At 47.3% G+C, this 14,181-nt stretch overlaps 4 protein-coding genes across 4 annotated transcripts, besides 1 other annotated feature; 2 read left to right on the top strand and 2 right to left on the bottom strand.

Moving 5' to 3' along the window:
• Positions 1-774, top strand: FPSE_01474 (uncharacterized protein; the record flags this gene model as incomplete). The annotated part of the gene is made up of 1 exon (XM_009254594.1): positions 1-774. One exon carries the CDS (start codon positions 1-3, stop codon positions 772-774), a length of 774 nt encoding a protein of 257 aa, XP_009252869.1.
• A 2,065-nt stretch (positions 775-2,839) lies between these two features.
• FPSE_01475 (uncharacterized protein) lies at positions 2,840-4,043 on the bottom strand (the record flags this gene model as incomplete). The annotated part of the gene is made up of 5 exons (XM_009254595.1): positions 2,840-2,959; positions 3,062-3,204; positions 3,263-3,360; positions 3,411-3,606; positions 3,656-4,043. The coding sequence occupies 5 exons, from the start codon at positions 4,041-4,043 to the stop codon at positions 2,840-2,842; spliced, it is 945 nt and encodes a 314-aa protein (XP_009252870.1).
• Positions 4,044-6,933: 2,890 nt separating this feature from the next.
• Positions 6,934-6,962: a microsatellite.
• A 9-nt stretch (positions 6,963-6,971) lies between these two features.
• FPSE_01476 (uncharacterized protein) lies at positions 6,972-9,113 on the top strand (the record flags this gene model as incomplete). Its single annotated transcript, XM_009254596.1, has 5 exons — positions 6,972-7,677; positions 7,965-8,293; positions 8,357-8,696; positions 8,746-8,934; positions 8,986-9,113. 5 exons carry the CDS (start codon positions 6,972-6,974, stop codon positions 9,111-9,113), a joined length of 1,692 nt encoding a protein of 563 aa, XP_009252871.1.
• Positions 9,114-9,332: 219 nt separating this feature from the next.
• Positions 9,333-11,708, bottom strand: FPSE_01477 (uncharacterized protein; the record flags this gene model as incomplete). The annotated part of the gene is made up of 4 exons (XM_009254597.1): positions 9,333-9,522; positions 9,579-11,042; positions 11,103-11,328; positions 11,690-11,708. The coding sequence occupies 4 exons, from the start codon at positions 11,706-11,708 to the stop codon at positions 9,333-9,335; spliced, it is 1,899 nt and encodes a 632-aa protein (XP_009252872.1).
• Between the last annotated feature and the right edge of the window lie 2,473 nt (positions 11,709-14,181).

Below are 14,181 nucleotides of genomic sequence, written 5' to 3' on the forward strand. Positions count from 1 at the left end.
ATGCCGGTGTCCATTTCGTCCCCAGTGTTGCTGGGTGGCAAGTCTTACTTACTCGAACTCCTCTTCCATTGTGTCTTTTATGGCACTCGTCAAACATTCGATACCGTGAAGGAAGAGGGGCCGTCCAACTCAAAGGTGTTGCATCTACTCGATAACAACATTGGTCTGGAGTCATTTTACGAGCGACTAAGCGAGACGTTACAGCGCCTGGGAATTGACGAAGCTCGCCACTTTTCCATCATCCGACTCTACGCAGTGGACGGTGAGGTGGGCTCAGGTGTGAAACGAGACACTCAGAAAGGTCCCACCGGACGCCTGGACAGAGCCGCTGCTGAAGCGGAATTGAACTCTTTCGCAGATGAGTTCATGTTAGAGGCTACACTCACACGCATCTCTGTTGACACCCAGGATACTCGGGAGGCTCTTCGCAATGCGAAACATCGCCACAACGAAGGGTCTTTGTGCAGTGGTGCCTTCAATTATTTCGAAGACAACACCGACAAATTCACACAACTGCATGAGCTCGTGAACAAGGTTAAAGATGGTCAGGAACTCGACACTGCAGAGTTTGGCAATTTCAAGGCTTGGGTCAAGAACTTGTTCGAAGCATACCTGCTGCAGTTCAACGGTGTTGTCCTATCTACAACAACTGCGGCCTCTAACTTTTTGTTCCGAACTGCTTTTGCCCCAGAGCTAGTCTTGGTTGACGAAGCTTCAACGATGCGAGAATTAACAACCATGATTCCCATCGCATTCTTTAACCCCAAGGGCTAGATTATTACTGGCGATGTCAACCAGAGAGCTCCATTCATTATCATGGAGCATGACCTCCAAAGTGGCATTTCTTCCAATCCATTCGCAGAGCAGTTGACCACATCTCTGCTTACGCGAGCTGTGAATGCAGGCGTACCCAAGTCGTACCTGAAGGTCAACCAGACCTCAGGTTATCAGAGGAATTGGCCGCTGAGACCATAAGAGACGAAATTAGTAGGACATCTTATGATACTAGAACTAAAGTCTTTAGGCTATTTATTTTTGTATCCTAAGACTTAGGAGGTCAACTTTTCTGCTAGTACCATCTGATGAGATTCAATCGTGGTCGGAATGTGCCACAGCTGTCAACACTATCTTTGAACACATTCAGCGACACATTTGTCCCAAGGTCAAGCAGAACAGAGGCAGCGTTCTGGTAGAGTTGCCTGGTTGCCGGACAACAGTTGAAGACAATTCGAGGAAGAATGAATAATTTGGCGGTACTTTTCATCTTCAAAGAGAGCAACAACCTTGACAGAATAACCCCTTTAATACAACAACAAAAGACAACAATATAAAGTTCAATAAGGTCACAAGGCCGCACAATCAATAATGATAAGACCCCACACGAAAAGACAAATGAGCAATCAAGCAAGTCATCCAAGCCCGAACAAATAAAGTATAAAGCTAACCTCGATCATAGCTAAGATGTTATATTGCCGCACTATCTGACCTGACGACCGTAGCACCCTAAGGGACCAGTACGAGCAGGTCTTCCAGTGCGGCCGTGACGACTTCACCGACGCGATGAGGAAGAATGAATACCACAAGGTGTTCGTCTGGAATCAGGTTCTTAACATCCTTGCATCCGACCTAGTTGGTGTCGCCAAGAACCAAGGCCAACGTGCTAAAGTTCTGATTATCTGCTACTATATGGCACAAGTCTGACAGCTTTTGCGACACTTCGATGGTCTTGTAGCAGCAAAGCAAATCTCACAGGCGATGCGATCTCGGGTCAGCATCAAGACTCTTGATTCAGTACAGGCCGATGGGGCTGATATCGTCTTTGTCGATACTGTCAATCATCCTCGGTCATATCGGCGCAAAGCAGCAAAATACGCTCACCTCGACTCACATTACCTCCTAAGGCTTATGCTACAAAAATAAATAGCCTAAAGGCTATAGTTTTAGTAGCATAAGATGACCTACTAATTTCGTCTCTTATGGTCTAAGCGGCCAGTCTTTCTGATACCCTGAGGGATGCCCGCCTCGGTAAGTTTCCCTTCCATTACATTGTGGCGTGTCTGTAACTGAATTGTTCGCTAACCTTGTCTTCAAAGGTGCTACTCTCCGCCAACTTTTACAAGAACGCAAGCTTACTCTAGAGAGTGGCTGTCTAGTGAATTCGTCTAGGATTTAGGGAATAAGAATAAATAACCTAAAAGTCAATTCTAAATAGCATAAACTGATTTATTGGTTTCATCTCTTGCATTACTTGCAGCTAGCTTTTGTGACACCCCGAGAAACTGTGCTCCCAGTAAAGTCGCCTCACTCTCTGAAACTGCAGCGATGGAAAATCAGCTTGTCAGGTGACAATATTACCTTTCCAACCCCCGGCATGCTTCATGCTTTCTTACCGTCCTGCTCAAGTTTTTGCCTTTTCTTGGCCGGACCACCGTAGAAAAATTAAGCTTCATCCGCTCAAGGATGTTTAATTTTCCTCTTAGGCCAGTGGTGAGGGAGCGGGAGAGTGCAGGAGGCTGTCACGAAGCTGGTATTTTTATCTTGCTAAGAATCACGGCACATCTCTGTGTACTGCCTGGCATACTACGTGATTTAGGTGCTGTCAAGTTTATCAAAATAAAAGGCTTGTTGTCTCATATCAGTGCCATATACGATCGTTTCTTTCCCATTCTTAGAGATGGTGTCCCAATTGTTCCCTTTGCCTCAATACGCCGTGCTTAAGATCCACCGTGGGTATCTCAGATCCGATCCCCTGTTCCAGTATAGCAAGCTCCTGTCGAGACTCCAAGATTCCCAAACGCCTTAAAGTTCACCTTGGTTATGGCGCCTCCAAAATGGATCATCACTCATCCGTCAAATCAACGGCTTCTTTCCCGTCGTCGAGCTTGACGACTTTCCATGGTCTAGTGGTAGCTGGATGACCATTCGCCTCGTGTTTGATCCCAGAAGACTCCAGCTTGATCTGAGCCAAGTTAGTCAAACAGGTATAAAACACCAAGCGCAGTTCTCATCATTTGGGAATATAATAAAGTTTCCGTCAAATTCCAAGGGGCAAGGAACTTACATTGCTATCACGCAGTCTTTCCATTGCGAGACGTCGTATCTCACTCTCTGAGAGATGAGAAAGAACGTCATCGCCATCTATGGCCACAGCTGGAGGCTCTGGCGAAGGAGTTCGTGGGATGACCATTTCATTCTGTAGCGCTTCTGCGTTAAAGATAGTCAGTGTGTTGTCACCACTCTTGTTGGGATGTATATGCCATACCATGGGATCGGTAATGAAAGAAGAACTCTCCGAGATTGATTCTATTCTCGATATCGATAATTCGGTGCCTGGGAATAATATCTCCCGTTGCTGCCAGGCTATAATCTGTCAATTTTAGATCGGCAAGAATAGAAGGTTTCACACATACGCAGTCGCATGGCTTATCCCTTTGCCCTTCAACGCTTTTTCCGCAAAATCTGATTGATGGACAATGGTGACCCCGGGAGCATGTCTGTTTAACTGTTTCTTTGAAGTCTTGGCCGTGTAAACGACTACTTTGATTATTCCTAAGCCCTTGGCCCGCAAGGCATCTTCCTCGATCTTTGATCTGGATGCGGAATCGCCTGTTTCTGTATTTAGTGGAAACTCTGAGAGAGCCTCATCTTGACATACTCTTTGTGATGGAAGTAAACATAAATTTCTTGACTTCTGCTCCTCCTTCTTCTAGATTAAATACCGCGTCTGTTTTGATTCGGGTGACCTGTCTCTCTAATTCGTGTTTCTCTATGTTCAAACTGCCCATGTATGCTCCGTCGATGAATATCAACATCCAGACGGTGTCGTTCATCGAGGGGATTTTGAAACCAGAAGAGACAGTGACTTCGATAGCAAACTCGGCGCCTGATTTACACTCGATGTAGCAGTGTTTGCTCGGTGTCGTATCTTCTTCTGCGTTGGGAGCAATCATCTCGACATCATCTGGCACATCGTATTCAGTCGCCAACTCTCCGGCGACCCGAATCCGGGCGGTAATGTGAGGAGTCCCATCTATTACCGCCATGGTACTGATAGAAGTCCTAGGACCGAGTGGCCTGGACTTTTCTGATGATGATGTTGATGTTGAGTGACTGGTGCGGGTTGAGGAATAAGAGAGGAAGAAGTAGTGGCAGTTGGATTTATTCTTCAGTTGAAATGAGAGAATCAAGGAGCGGAAGGGGGAATTAGGCATCCAATACTAAGGTAGCCCACCTGGTAGGTACTTGCTTACCGCTGCTCCTGCCACTGAACAGAGGTGCATATGATATGCCATAAAATCAAGTCGGCAAAACTAATAGTAGTGTGATTGTTTGTTTGTTTTCTATTTTGCATCATATAACTTGGCTGCGCAAGTGCCTTTCGGGGTGACACTCTCGTCATCTGAGCTTGGGCAGCCTACCCCAGAACGGGATCAGACATTACCATACATTTCCAGCAAACTGATCGTAGATAGCGTGTTCGTACGGGTTGATTGATAGTTGGTTTCAAATTGATCTACTCCTAGCTGAGAATGAATTCAACTGGTGGTAGAACGCCCTAAATGTCCCTTCCTTAAATTAGGACACCCGTTTACTTGATGCACATACTAGAAAGGTCGAAACAATTGTCTTGTATTCAATATCCCGTTATACAGTGATATGTTCCTCATAGTTCATTCAACCTTGAAAAAAAAGCATATTACCACCAGATGTCATTATCCAAGTCCATAGGAGCAACATCTTCGGCATACCAAGGATTTTCATCGGAATTGCCCTCCGGCTGGTAGGAAGAGTCGACGTTGTTGATGGCGTTCTCGGTCTGAGTAGAAGCTTCGACGTAGTAGCCGGTACTCTCCTCATACTGAGGGGTAGAAATAGAGACGCTGTAGGAATCGTAATGCGGGCCGAATTCGCCCATCCAGGTTTCAGGATCGTAGTTCAGCAGTCGTTTAGGAGTGAGATACCAGGTCGTGGTTTGGTATGCTTTAATAGGCTCTGCTTCACTGTTTATTTTCTTTTTCGAAGAAGTGAGGGGATAAAAAAGTCATTTCCATGGTGACGTAATCTTTATCTGTTTTTTGTTTGTTTATAAATATCATTTTGGTATCTGCGCGGCCGGCTGGCAGCTGGCAGCAGTGTTTATGCGGTAGCGCCTGGTTTAGGAAATTCTCAATTGGCATCCCTCTCAGGAGCCGTCTCCTATCAGACTCCTTCAGACTGTCTTGATGAAACTCGAGGTTTCTGACTCTGGGAATATTCAAGCAGTCTGGATTCTTAAGGATATAGGATGCCCTTCTAGCCTTCTTCTTTAGCTGCAACAGTCCTCTGATATGATATAACCTGGATTGTCTGCATAAGCGACAAAGGAAGATGCCTAGATCATGCAAATCGTATAAGTATAGAGGTATAAAACCCCCCCTGTTGGGATCGGTTGGGCTGTTATCGTTAGGAAGGAGCTCTGCCGACGTTTCTGAAGAACTATGTCACATGGCTTTTCATAAGCTCTCCTTTTGCTGCATGTCTCGCATCAAAGCAGGAGCACATGACTTTCTTGCTTCTGATTCGCTAGTCGTTGCTCAAGAAGGAAGGCGTGGCGGGGCGTTCCTTCTGTTTCAATATTTAAGCGAGCCGGCGTCGACGTTTAAATTTAACAACGACCGGAGCTGTCTCACGGCCCCACCATCGGGATAGAACGCCAGGTGCTTAAATTTAATTTTGGTACACAACAAGCCTGTCACGATACAATGTTTTTGAGTATCTAGCAGAATTAAATGTTAAATTTAAGTAAATGTATGTCATCAGTCGTATTCTAGAAGCTACTCATGCTTGGATATGAGACCTATAAAAGATATAAAAGCTATTAAAACTTCCAAGACCAATTGAGCTACAAGACTTGAGTGTTGTTGAATGCGTTTCTCGATGATATTCTATTCTTCCTCTCCATCAGCACTCCCGTGATGGCAATGGCAAGCATGTACGTTGAATATTGCCCTTACACTATACCCCTGTCTATACGCCCGCACGTTCCACCTCGAATCTGGACGAACTAAGGACACTCCAAGTTAGCAACATTGACAAATTAGGTGCTGACACTTAAAAAGGAAAGGCCAAGAGAAATCAAGTTTCTTATCATGGCAAATCTCGCGATAGATTTGAATATCGGGACGAGTTGTACGATTGATGGCTGTCTGTGTTCTGGTGAACGACATCCAAAGTATAACTAGAGTTTCTGCGAGACGAACGACCTCCCAGGGTCGCCCACAACAGGCTAATAAAGAAAACTATTGGAGTGACAGTTGGAAACTCCCAATAACTAATTCAGGTATCTGAACTGCCAAAATAAGCTAATTGACAGCCTCAACTTTAACATATCGTGCCTTGTCGTTTCGACATATGTAAACACCAAAGAAAGCATCACGGAGATTTTGGTAGCTTAACAACGAATTGGCCCAGCAATGCTAGCTTCTTCCTGACTCCCAACTTCCTATCGATAAAGTTTTCGCCTCTCTCCTCCCACAAACATATTGGTAGACACTATACCCGTGATCCGGGCCTACTAGCAAGTCGTAGCGTTGACCCAGAATCAATTCAAGAGGTCGTTTTTCGGTGAGACCAGGGTCATTCATTGGTCAATGGCTTGCAAAAAGAGGGGAATTCAAAGAGATGCAACCAATCAATACCCTGGTTCTCACCGATTTGTTCATGAGGAGTGATGGTGTAAGTGAGCAAGTCCACCATGAGCCTCCTTTGAGGCCGAATTATAACTCTCTGGTGCCAGGACGTGTCTCTGAATCGCTCGAATCTTGCACGCAAGCATCAGGCACATTGGAACTTTTCACCTTATCGTCTTCTGACAAGTATTTGCTGCGTGCTTCAATTCGCCCAGCGCATGAGATCGAGGTTCCACCAAGATACCTCCTCGTGACTTACACCGGATACAGTACATTACATTACATTACATTACAGTTCTCAAGATGGATAAAGGAGGTGCTTCTGCTGCTTTTTGGCCCAGGGACTTGTCCCAGATAGGTCAAGAAAACCCGCGTGTTCCCACCCTCGAGGGGCTGGAGTACGAGGCGATCTTCGATAAATTCTTTGACTACGAGCTCTACTCTGATTCCACTCAAACCCAGGAGCACTTAGCAGCTTCTAGCCCTTTTCGTTCAACCCGCCGGGAATCTTCCCCGTTCATCACTGATATCCCTTACTTTTTTGATCACCTCTCACTTGGGAGAGACGAGGCCGGGTACCCAAACATGACCCCTGGCCTGAACCTGGACGATGGGATCACCACATCCGAGTCCATGGGTCAGACCCCACCGGGACTTGTCAGAGGTGATAGCACCTCTCCTTCGTCTCCCTCGTCTCCCTCGGGCTCTTTCTCTCTCGAAGGCGTAGACGATCCTCGTCGACGTCCTCGACACAGTCTTCGAGAGTTTCGGGCCCAGGATGATGAATGGACCTACCCTCAGGCCGTCTCCAGCAAGCATGCCCCAAAGGCATATGGATACCCGCCCCAGGTTCAAGTCCACGAGTCGTCCTCTCGCCGCTCAAGCCACAGCAGCAAGACATACTCCCCCCCATCGACCTCTGGTGTCAAACGTCAGCGATCTGTGGAGAAGAGGTCCAGGCACCTCTCTGATCCTGACCAGACAGCCGACGTCCGCAAGAGTGGAGCTTGTATGCCGTGCCGTATCTCCAAGACTCGCGTAAGATAACCATCCAATGCCTATACAAGGTCGTTCTCCCCCCTGAAGCATAAACTGAGCCAATCCCCAGTGTCAAGACTGTGGCGTCTGTCCCTTTTGCCGTAAGGCGTTCCCAGACCACTCACACCTGGTCTGTACCCGTAGGACCCCTGCGGTTGCTCCGCCTGTGATTCGTCACATAGCCGGTATGTCGAACAACACCCCCTGGTTCCCCAATATCTTAAGTGAGACATGTGCGCTGAGACATATCGCTTCCAGATGTTTGGTCCCCCGACCCTGCCGAGGAGAGGCGTGTGGTCGATAACGAGCCTCGTTTTCCCACCGCCAAGCCCAAGGACATCCTCATCTACTTTACTCGCGATGCAGAGTCTCCTTACCTTCGTGCAACTGTCCAAGCATATCATTCCAAATACGGTGTCGATGAGAGCCCAAGGAACGCTGCTTTCGAACGCGACAGATTCCCCAGCTATCCCGAGCTCCAGCGTTGGGTCGAGGCCCAGATCAGGCGCGAGCGTAGCTCCAGATTCGAACATGTAGTGCAAAACTTTTTGCTCTCATACTATGAAGAGGGCCAGGGACTTCCAAAGGTAACACTCGCAACCCATCCTTGTTCGCCCTTGCAGTCTGCAGTATGACTAACATGTGGGTAGCACAATCTCGTCTCCAAAGTTCACACTATGAACTGCTTCTTCAGGATCTGGAAAGCTCCGCGCTTCACCTGCTGCAGCTCATCCAATAAGATCTCCCAGGTTCCCTTTACTGTCCAGGCTGAGTTGAGACGCATTGCATGGAACGCACTTGTGTCCCATGAGCATGACATCCTCAAGCTACTTGAGGATGTTTTGGCTCAACAAGACTCGCTCAAAGCACAAGAGAAGCTGGCAGTATGGGCAAGCTTGTGGCAACTCCTTCTGATGTACAGAGACTTGATCATTGCCCACGATGGGTATTTCTCTCGAAACCCCAGTGCTCAGCAAGATCAGAATACTGGTAAGGCATTCCGAAACAGAGTTCCAGTATTGTTACTAACGAATGTCAGTTGGCGCCTTTGAGAACCTGTACAACAGCTTCTTCCCTTTGATCGCCATGTTTTACCACTGCCAATTCAAGACCCCCAAGAGAATGGAAATGTCTATGGATTGGCTCAAGGACTATCCTTCTCATGCACGACACAGCGCCAAGCTCCGACAGGTCTCCCAGGATATGATGGATGCTAAGAAGGAATTCTGTAAGTACACATTGTCTCGTTCCTGCTGGATAGCTACTGACTTACTTCCAGATGAGAGAGTTCAGCGATCGTCACACAAGGTCGATGAGCGACTGTGCGTCTTCGTGGTCAACCACGAAATGAAGAAGATCTCGACAAAGAGACGCCCTCGAAGTAGCACCAAGAGCAAGGGCGCGTGATGTTGCCAAGTCATCGCAACCATCACGTCCAGTCATTACAGGAAAGTGATTTGCACAACAGAAAATGAGAAACCAATAAAAAAACACGTGGAAAAGCGACAAAAAAAAAAAAGGGTTTAAATAGTCTGTTTTGTTTATGATAACGAATACAACGACATTCGCTTTAATAGGGATGACTCATGGGTCAAGGTAAAAACATGGATGTATTTGGGAAGCGCATCATGGCAACAGGCTCACTTGGGCAGTTATCTTGAATCTTGGCTTCTTTCCCCCGTTCTTTTTAGCAGTTTTCTCCACTCTATCGGCGAGGTCTTCTAGACTGACACCCGCTACGTTAGCGGAGGCGACTCCGATCGTTAATACGATTCTGTCTTTCTTTTCATCTGCTTTCTTGAGATGTGCTCGTATGCTGTGTGACTGTTAGGCAACAGGATCTTGGTGGGACGAGGGCAGGTAACCACTTACCTAATGGCATTCGTGACCTCATCTGCAGTCTTTGGGGCGATGGGTAGAACCATTGCCAGAAGCCCAGCTACAGCACCGACGTATGAAGCCCAGAAAGGAACGTCGTCGTGCTGGCTTGCGAGAAGTGCAGAGAGGCTTTGGTGAAGCTGCAAGTCTAGGCCGTTCAGGTGACCACCCCATCTAGCCGAGGTTGAAAGCGCCAAAAGGGCCCTTCCAGTGTGTGAGAGGCCAGGAGCTTCAGCGTCTCGGGTGATTGCATGATGCAGTGCGAATGATGAGTTAATCTCCGTGTCATGCCCCTGACGAGTCCAAATATCTCGTGCAAAAAGAACATCCAAACCAGGGATTAAGACATTTGGCACAGCAGAGAGGTCTGTCTCTTGAGGGATTGCGTCTTTCAGCATCTTCACTACGGCGTCAAACACAGGCTTCTCTTCCGCAGTAACGCTGGCAAGAACGTTAAGGGGGTTGGACTCTCGCATTTCGACAGGTAGCTTCATTATAAGAGCACCCTGTCGGTTCGAGCCACCGCAAAATGTGACATTTCCGATATTCGGCACCGTAGCAAGTAAAGCCTCAATGACAGTAGCAATTGCAGGAAACTGCTGACGGCGGCGCTTTGAAAGTCCGAATATGCGATCATCATGTTCTTCATTGACGCGGCGCATGTGTCTTACTTGAGAGAACAGGGTCCCGGAAGCCGTATAACCATTAGTAAAGGGAATGGGATAGGGGCTCACTGGATCTTGGTGCATAAGCATGCTGCCATAACCGCGAAAGCCACCGCCACACATGTAAACGTTGACTCGGGAGCCCTTGTCTCGGGAGGCTTTGATGGCTTCCAGAGCTGGGAATCGGGAGCATAGATTGGCATATGCCTGCTGCATACCGACCTGGAGCTTGGAGATCTCGGATGCCTGGACATCGGCTGGTTGCTCGTGCAGCACGTGGATCAATCTCGCAGCTCCAAACGGCAGACTCACACCAGCTCGGGCGGCGTCAATCTCGTAGTTGGGCTTACTGGTATCAACCCACGTCATCTGCACGCTGCCGCCGCCGAGATCCAGGAACAGAGCGCCACCTTCAACACCAGCGAGACCACTTCGAGAACCCATGACAGCGCCAAACAGGGTTTCCACAGCGGGTTCCAGGATGCTCACTTTTAGACCGTTAGTCACAGAAGCGATGGCATCAAGCATCTCGGCCGCATTGTCAGCACGGCGCATGGCTTCTGTGGCGAGGATGGTAACGTGCCTTGCAGGTACTCCATGCCGCACGGCAAGCTGATGGAAACGCTCCAGGGTCTCGGAGACAGCAGCGATGGTCTCGGGCAGAAATACCAGACCTCTTGATGTGGTCTTAAGTGCATCAAACAGTGAGATAGCAGCCCGAGTTGAGTAGATTGGGCGAAGGAGACGTGTGAATGGGGGCGCCAAAGAGGTGATTGAGAATCGAATGCCGTTGCTGGAAGACAATTAGATGATGAGGGACAGCGTTTTGGACTCTGAATGAAGGTGTATATACCTTCCCATATCAACTATGGCATATAGCTGACTTTCACCTTGAGGGTTCCATGGTGTAAGAGTCTGCGACAGGTTGTCGAGAGTGATAATGTCGGGCGCATTTGAAGCCATGTCCAGTTTTTGCAGTGAGGAAGTTTGATGCTTTGTGAGAGAAGATGAAGCACGTCTGTAGTATATGGGAGACCTGCAGCGTAGGCAATGCAGCATGCGTGTGCTGTGAATTGTACCTAGGTTTGAGTTAACTTACTAAGATAGTAAGTTTATTTAGGATGGCAAAGGATGGAAGCTTGGCGAGGTACTTCTAGGTATTCTATGGGGCTCATGACTGTGGGGTTTAGTACTGTCGGGTCTCGTCTCCACTCCCCGTGACGGCGCCGTATTACCCGGAGCCGTTACTATTCTTAGGTCGTGAGAGTATCACCCGTCTACGGATACTGATGGCAGACGGCGACAGTAGCAGTAAAATCTCAAGAGTACAATTATTTTGTTTGTTCCATGTCCCAGCAATACGGCTAGATATAAGACTGCTTCCCTTCCAGGCGGCATTTTGTCATCCCATGTATTCTAACTATGTGCTACAGTACTTACACCTGATGATATAAGTCATATAGGCTTGAAAGAATGACCTAAGGCATTTCGCCGACAATTATTTGTATCAGGTAACTTCTTTGAGTTTGTAGTGCAGTGACAGAATGCTATCGTCTAATGATGTTGTTGTGATACTTGGCAGACAAGCCCATGTGATGTTTGCCGTCGAGTTACTTCCTCTATTCGTTAAATATGCAAATAGCAAATTCAGCTAGACTAGAGAGATAGTGTAGATCCCATATAGTCAATGAATCTTATTCTACAAATATTCCCATCAGATCTTTTCGATCGCTCAACATAACCTGCTAGAGCTCTCATCTACCTGGCCTATGTATATTGAGGTTAGAATTGTGCGGGATATGAAGAGAAAATACTGCAACAGAATACAATATCGAAGAAACAATGGGATGAGATAGGGCTAGGCAATAAATGACCTCAACCCTCCTAGCGTTTTGCGAGGAAACAGAGCATTGTTTGTCTTTTTTCTAACAAACTAGAAACGGGCAAGCATCTTCATGCGATGCATAGCACACCCTAACACCCAATTGGGCTTCTAATGTGGCACGTCATATCTTGTCTAGTACGGCCAGGTAGTTTATCGGCAGTCACTTGTTTTTCTTGAGCGTATTGTGTTTCATAGATCTTGCCTGAAATGACATCAGCACCAGTTAGGTTGCTCATGTGATATTGGCATATTCCAGTATCCAAGCTCGTCTTCCTTGGGCGATGCTGTCATACAGTATCAAAGCTTAGCTATACCATTAGACAGGTCACAGGTCGATGAAATCAGCACATAGATAGTTGGCGAAAACACAGTGTTCCATCCACTTCCCTTCTAGGCCGAATCTTCAACACACTCTGACCTTTGATTCGATAGGTCTTTGTTAGTCTTGTGAGGAGTATTGGACGAGCAGCCCACCCTAGAGCCTGGACACAGAATGCAATGCATCCATTCCTATTAATCTGGATAAAATTCCCTTGCTCTGGCAGACGACATGCATGCCTGCTACATACTCAGCCCAATCACAAGACAGGATACCTACATAGTCACTGTACATAATGCATGTTCTCGTCTTGATTCTCTGAGAAAGTAGTACAGGACATCGAGATAGATTGAATGCTATGATTCGTAGCTGATTCCAGCGACTGGAACCATTCCATGACTGACAAACAGAGACATTTTCTGATTGGCCCAATTTACAGTGACGCGTTGAACGCGCATTGTTTTTCGTTTTTTTTTCGCGTCTGTCTACCAGCCACCTTCCTTGTTTTTTTATTTCTATTTTTTAAAATGCTAGTTCTAGTTCTAGGTAGGAGGTACCCAGCTCTTTCCAAGGTTTTCACCGAGACCTAGGTCCAGAACATGGTTCCAGGAAGGAGCTACCCAGCTGAACAAAGGTGAGGCCAGTCTACACCTTTTTTAACGTGGAACTTTAGAAGCCCAAGTCACAATGGGGTTGTGGGTTTCTATTTCCATGGATGTTTTGAGTTGTTTACATGTTAGCATGTACATTAGTACATAGCGTGCTCTGTACAGTAGCGTCATGCTGACCCAGTTGGCCAGTTCACCAATGATTCGACTGCCCCTCACCAACTCGTGTCACTCACTCTAACTTAGTTTATTGACAAATATCTACATACAGAGTATTCAAACAAACAACAAACCACCAGCCCCCATTCCGGGATCAACAAAATGCATGCAAGTGCGGGCAGGCGTCCGGTTGTGCTATGCTATACTTCTCCCTTGCGCTACACTACGCTGCTCTTGCTCTAGGTTCTGTACTCTGTGCTGTCTCTCTTTCTTGCCGCCGGCCTGCAGCTTCGACCCGGGGCTTCGACAGGGGTCGAAACGTGCTGGCTTTGAATCTTGTGCGAGCTGTCTCCTCGTTGGAGCGTCACATCATGCTGCTATCTTTTAGCTCTCGACGCATACACCCCCTCGTCTTTCGCTCCCATCCAAGCATTCATCGTCGACTTTCTCTCTGCAGACGCACACGCTGGCCGCAATAAGTGGTGCCCAACTTCAACTTTCAGCCAACGGGGAGCTTGGAAATCCTGGGTTATTTGTGTCTCACCAAAAGGCTCGCCTTTTTTTTATTAATATCATAACAAACAAACATGACTTGGAGCGCGTTTCGACAAACGTCGATTCCATGCTCGTCATCAATCAATACCATACTTTGTCCTCGGAACAATCTAATTTCACTTTCAATTCCAATTCTTTCAAACGAGACAAAACTATTGCCTCTGATTGTTCCATGTGTGACAGATACTCGGCTATTATTCACGTTTGTCTACCTATCTGCAACCTCTCCCATCACACCCAAGAGGCTAGCCATATTACGCCGCATCTCTATGCGAGGTCCCGAGCAAGTCTCAGTCAATACTGGACCAGAGGCCGGCCGCCTGGAGCTGACCGCCCCTGAACCAGATCAGAGGAGATACACTTGATACCAAACGCACCTAGCCACTGCCCGTCATTCACAAAAAGC

This window comes from Fusarium pseudograminearum, chromosome 1 (genome assembly GCF_000303195.2).
Source record: "Fusarium pseudograminearum CS3096 chromosome 1, whole genome shotgun sequence".
Taxonomy (NCBI): domain Eukaryota; kingdom Fungi; phylum Ascomycota; class Sordariomycetes; order Hypocreales; family Nectriaceae; genus Fusarium; species Fusarium pseudograminearum.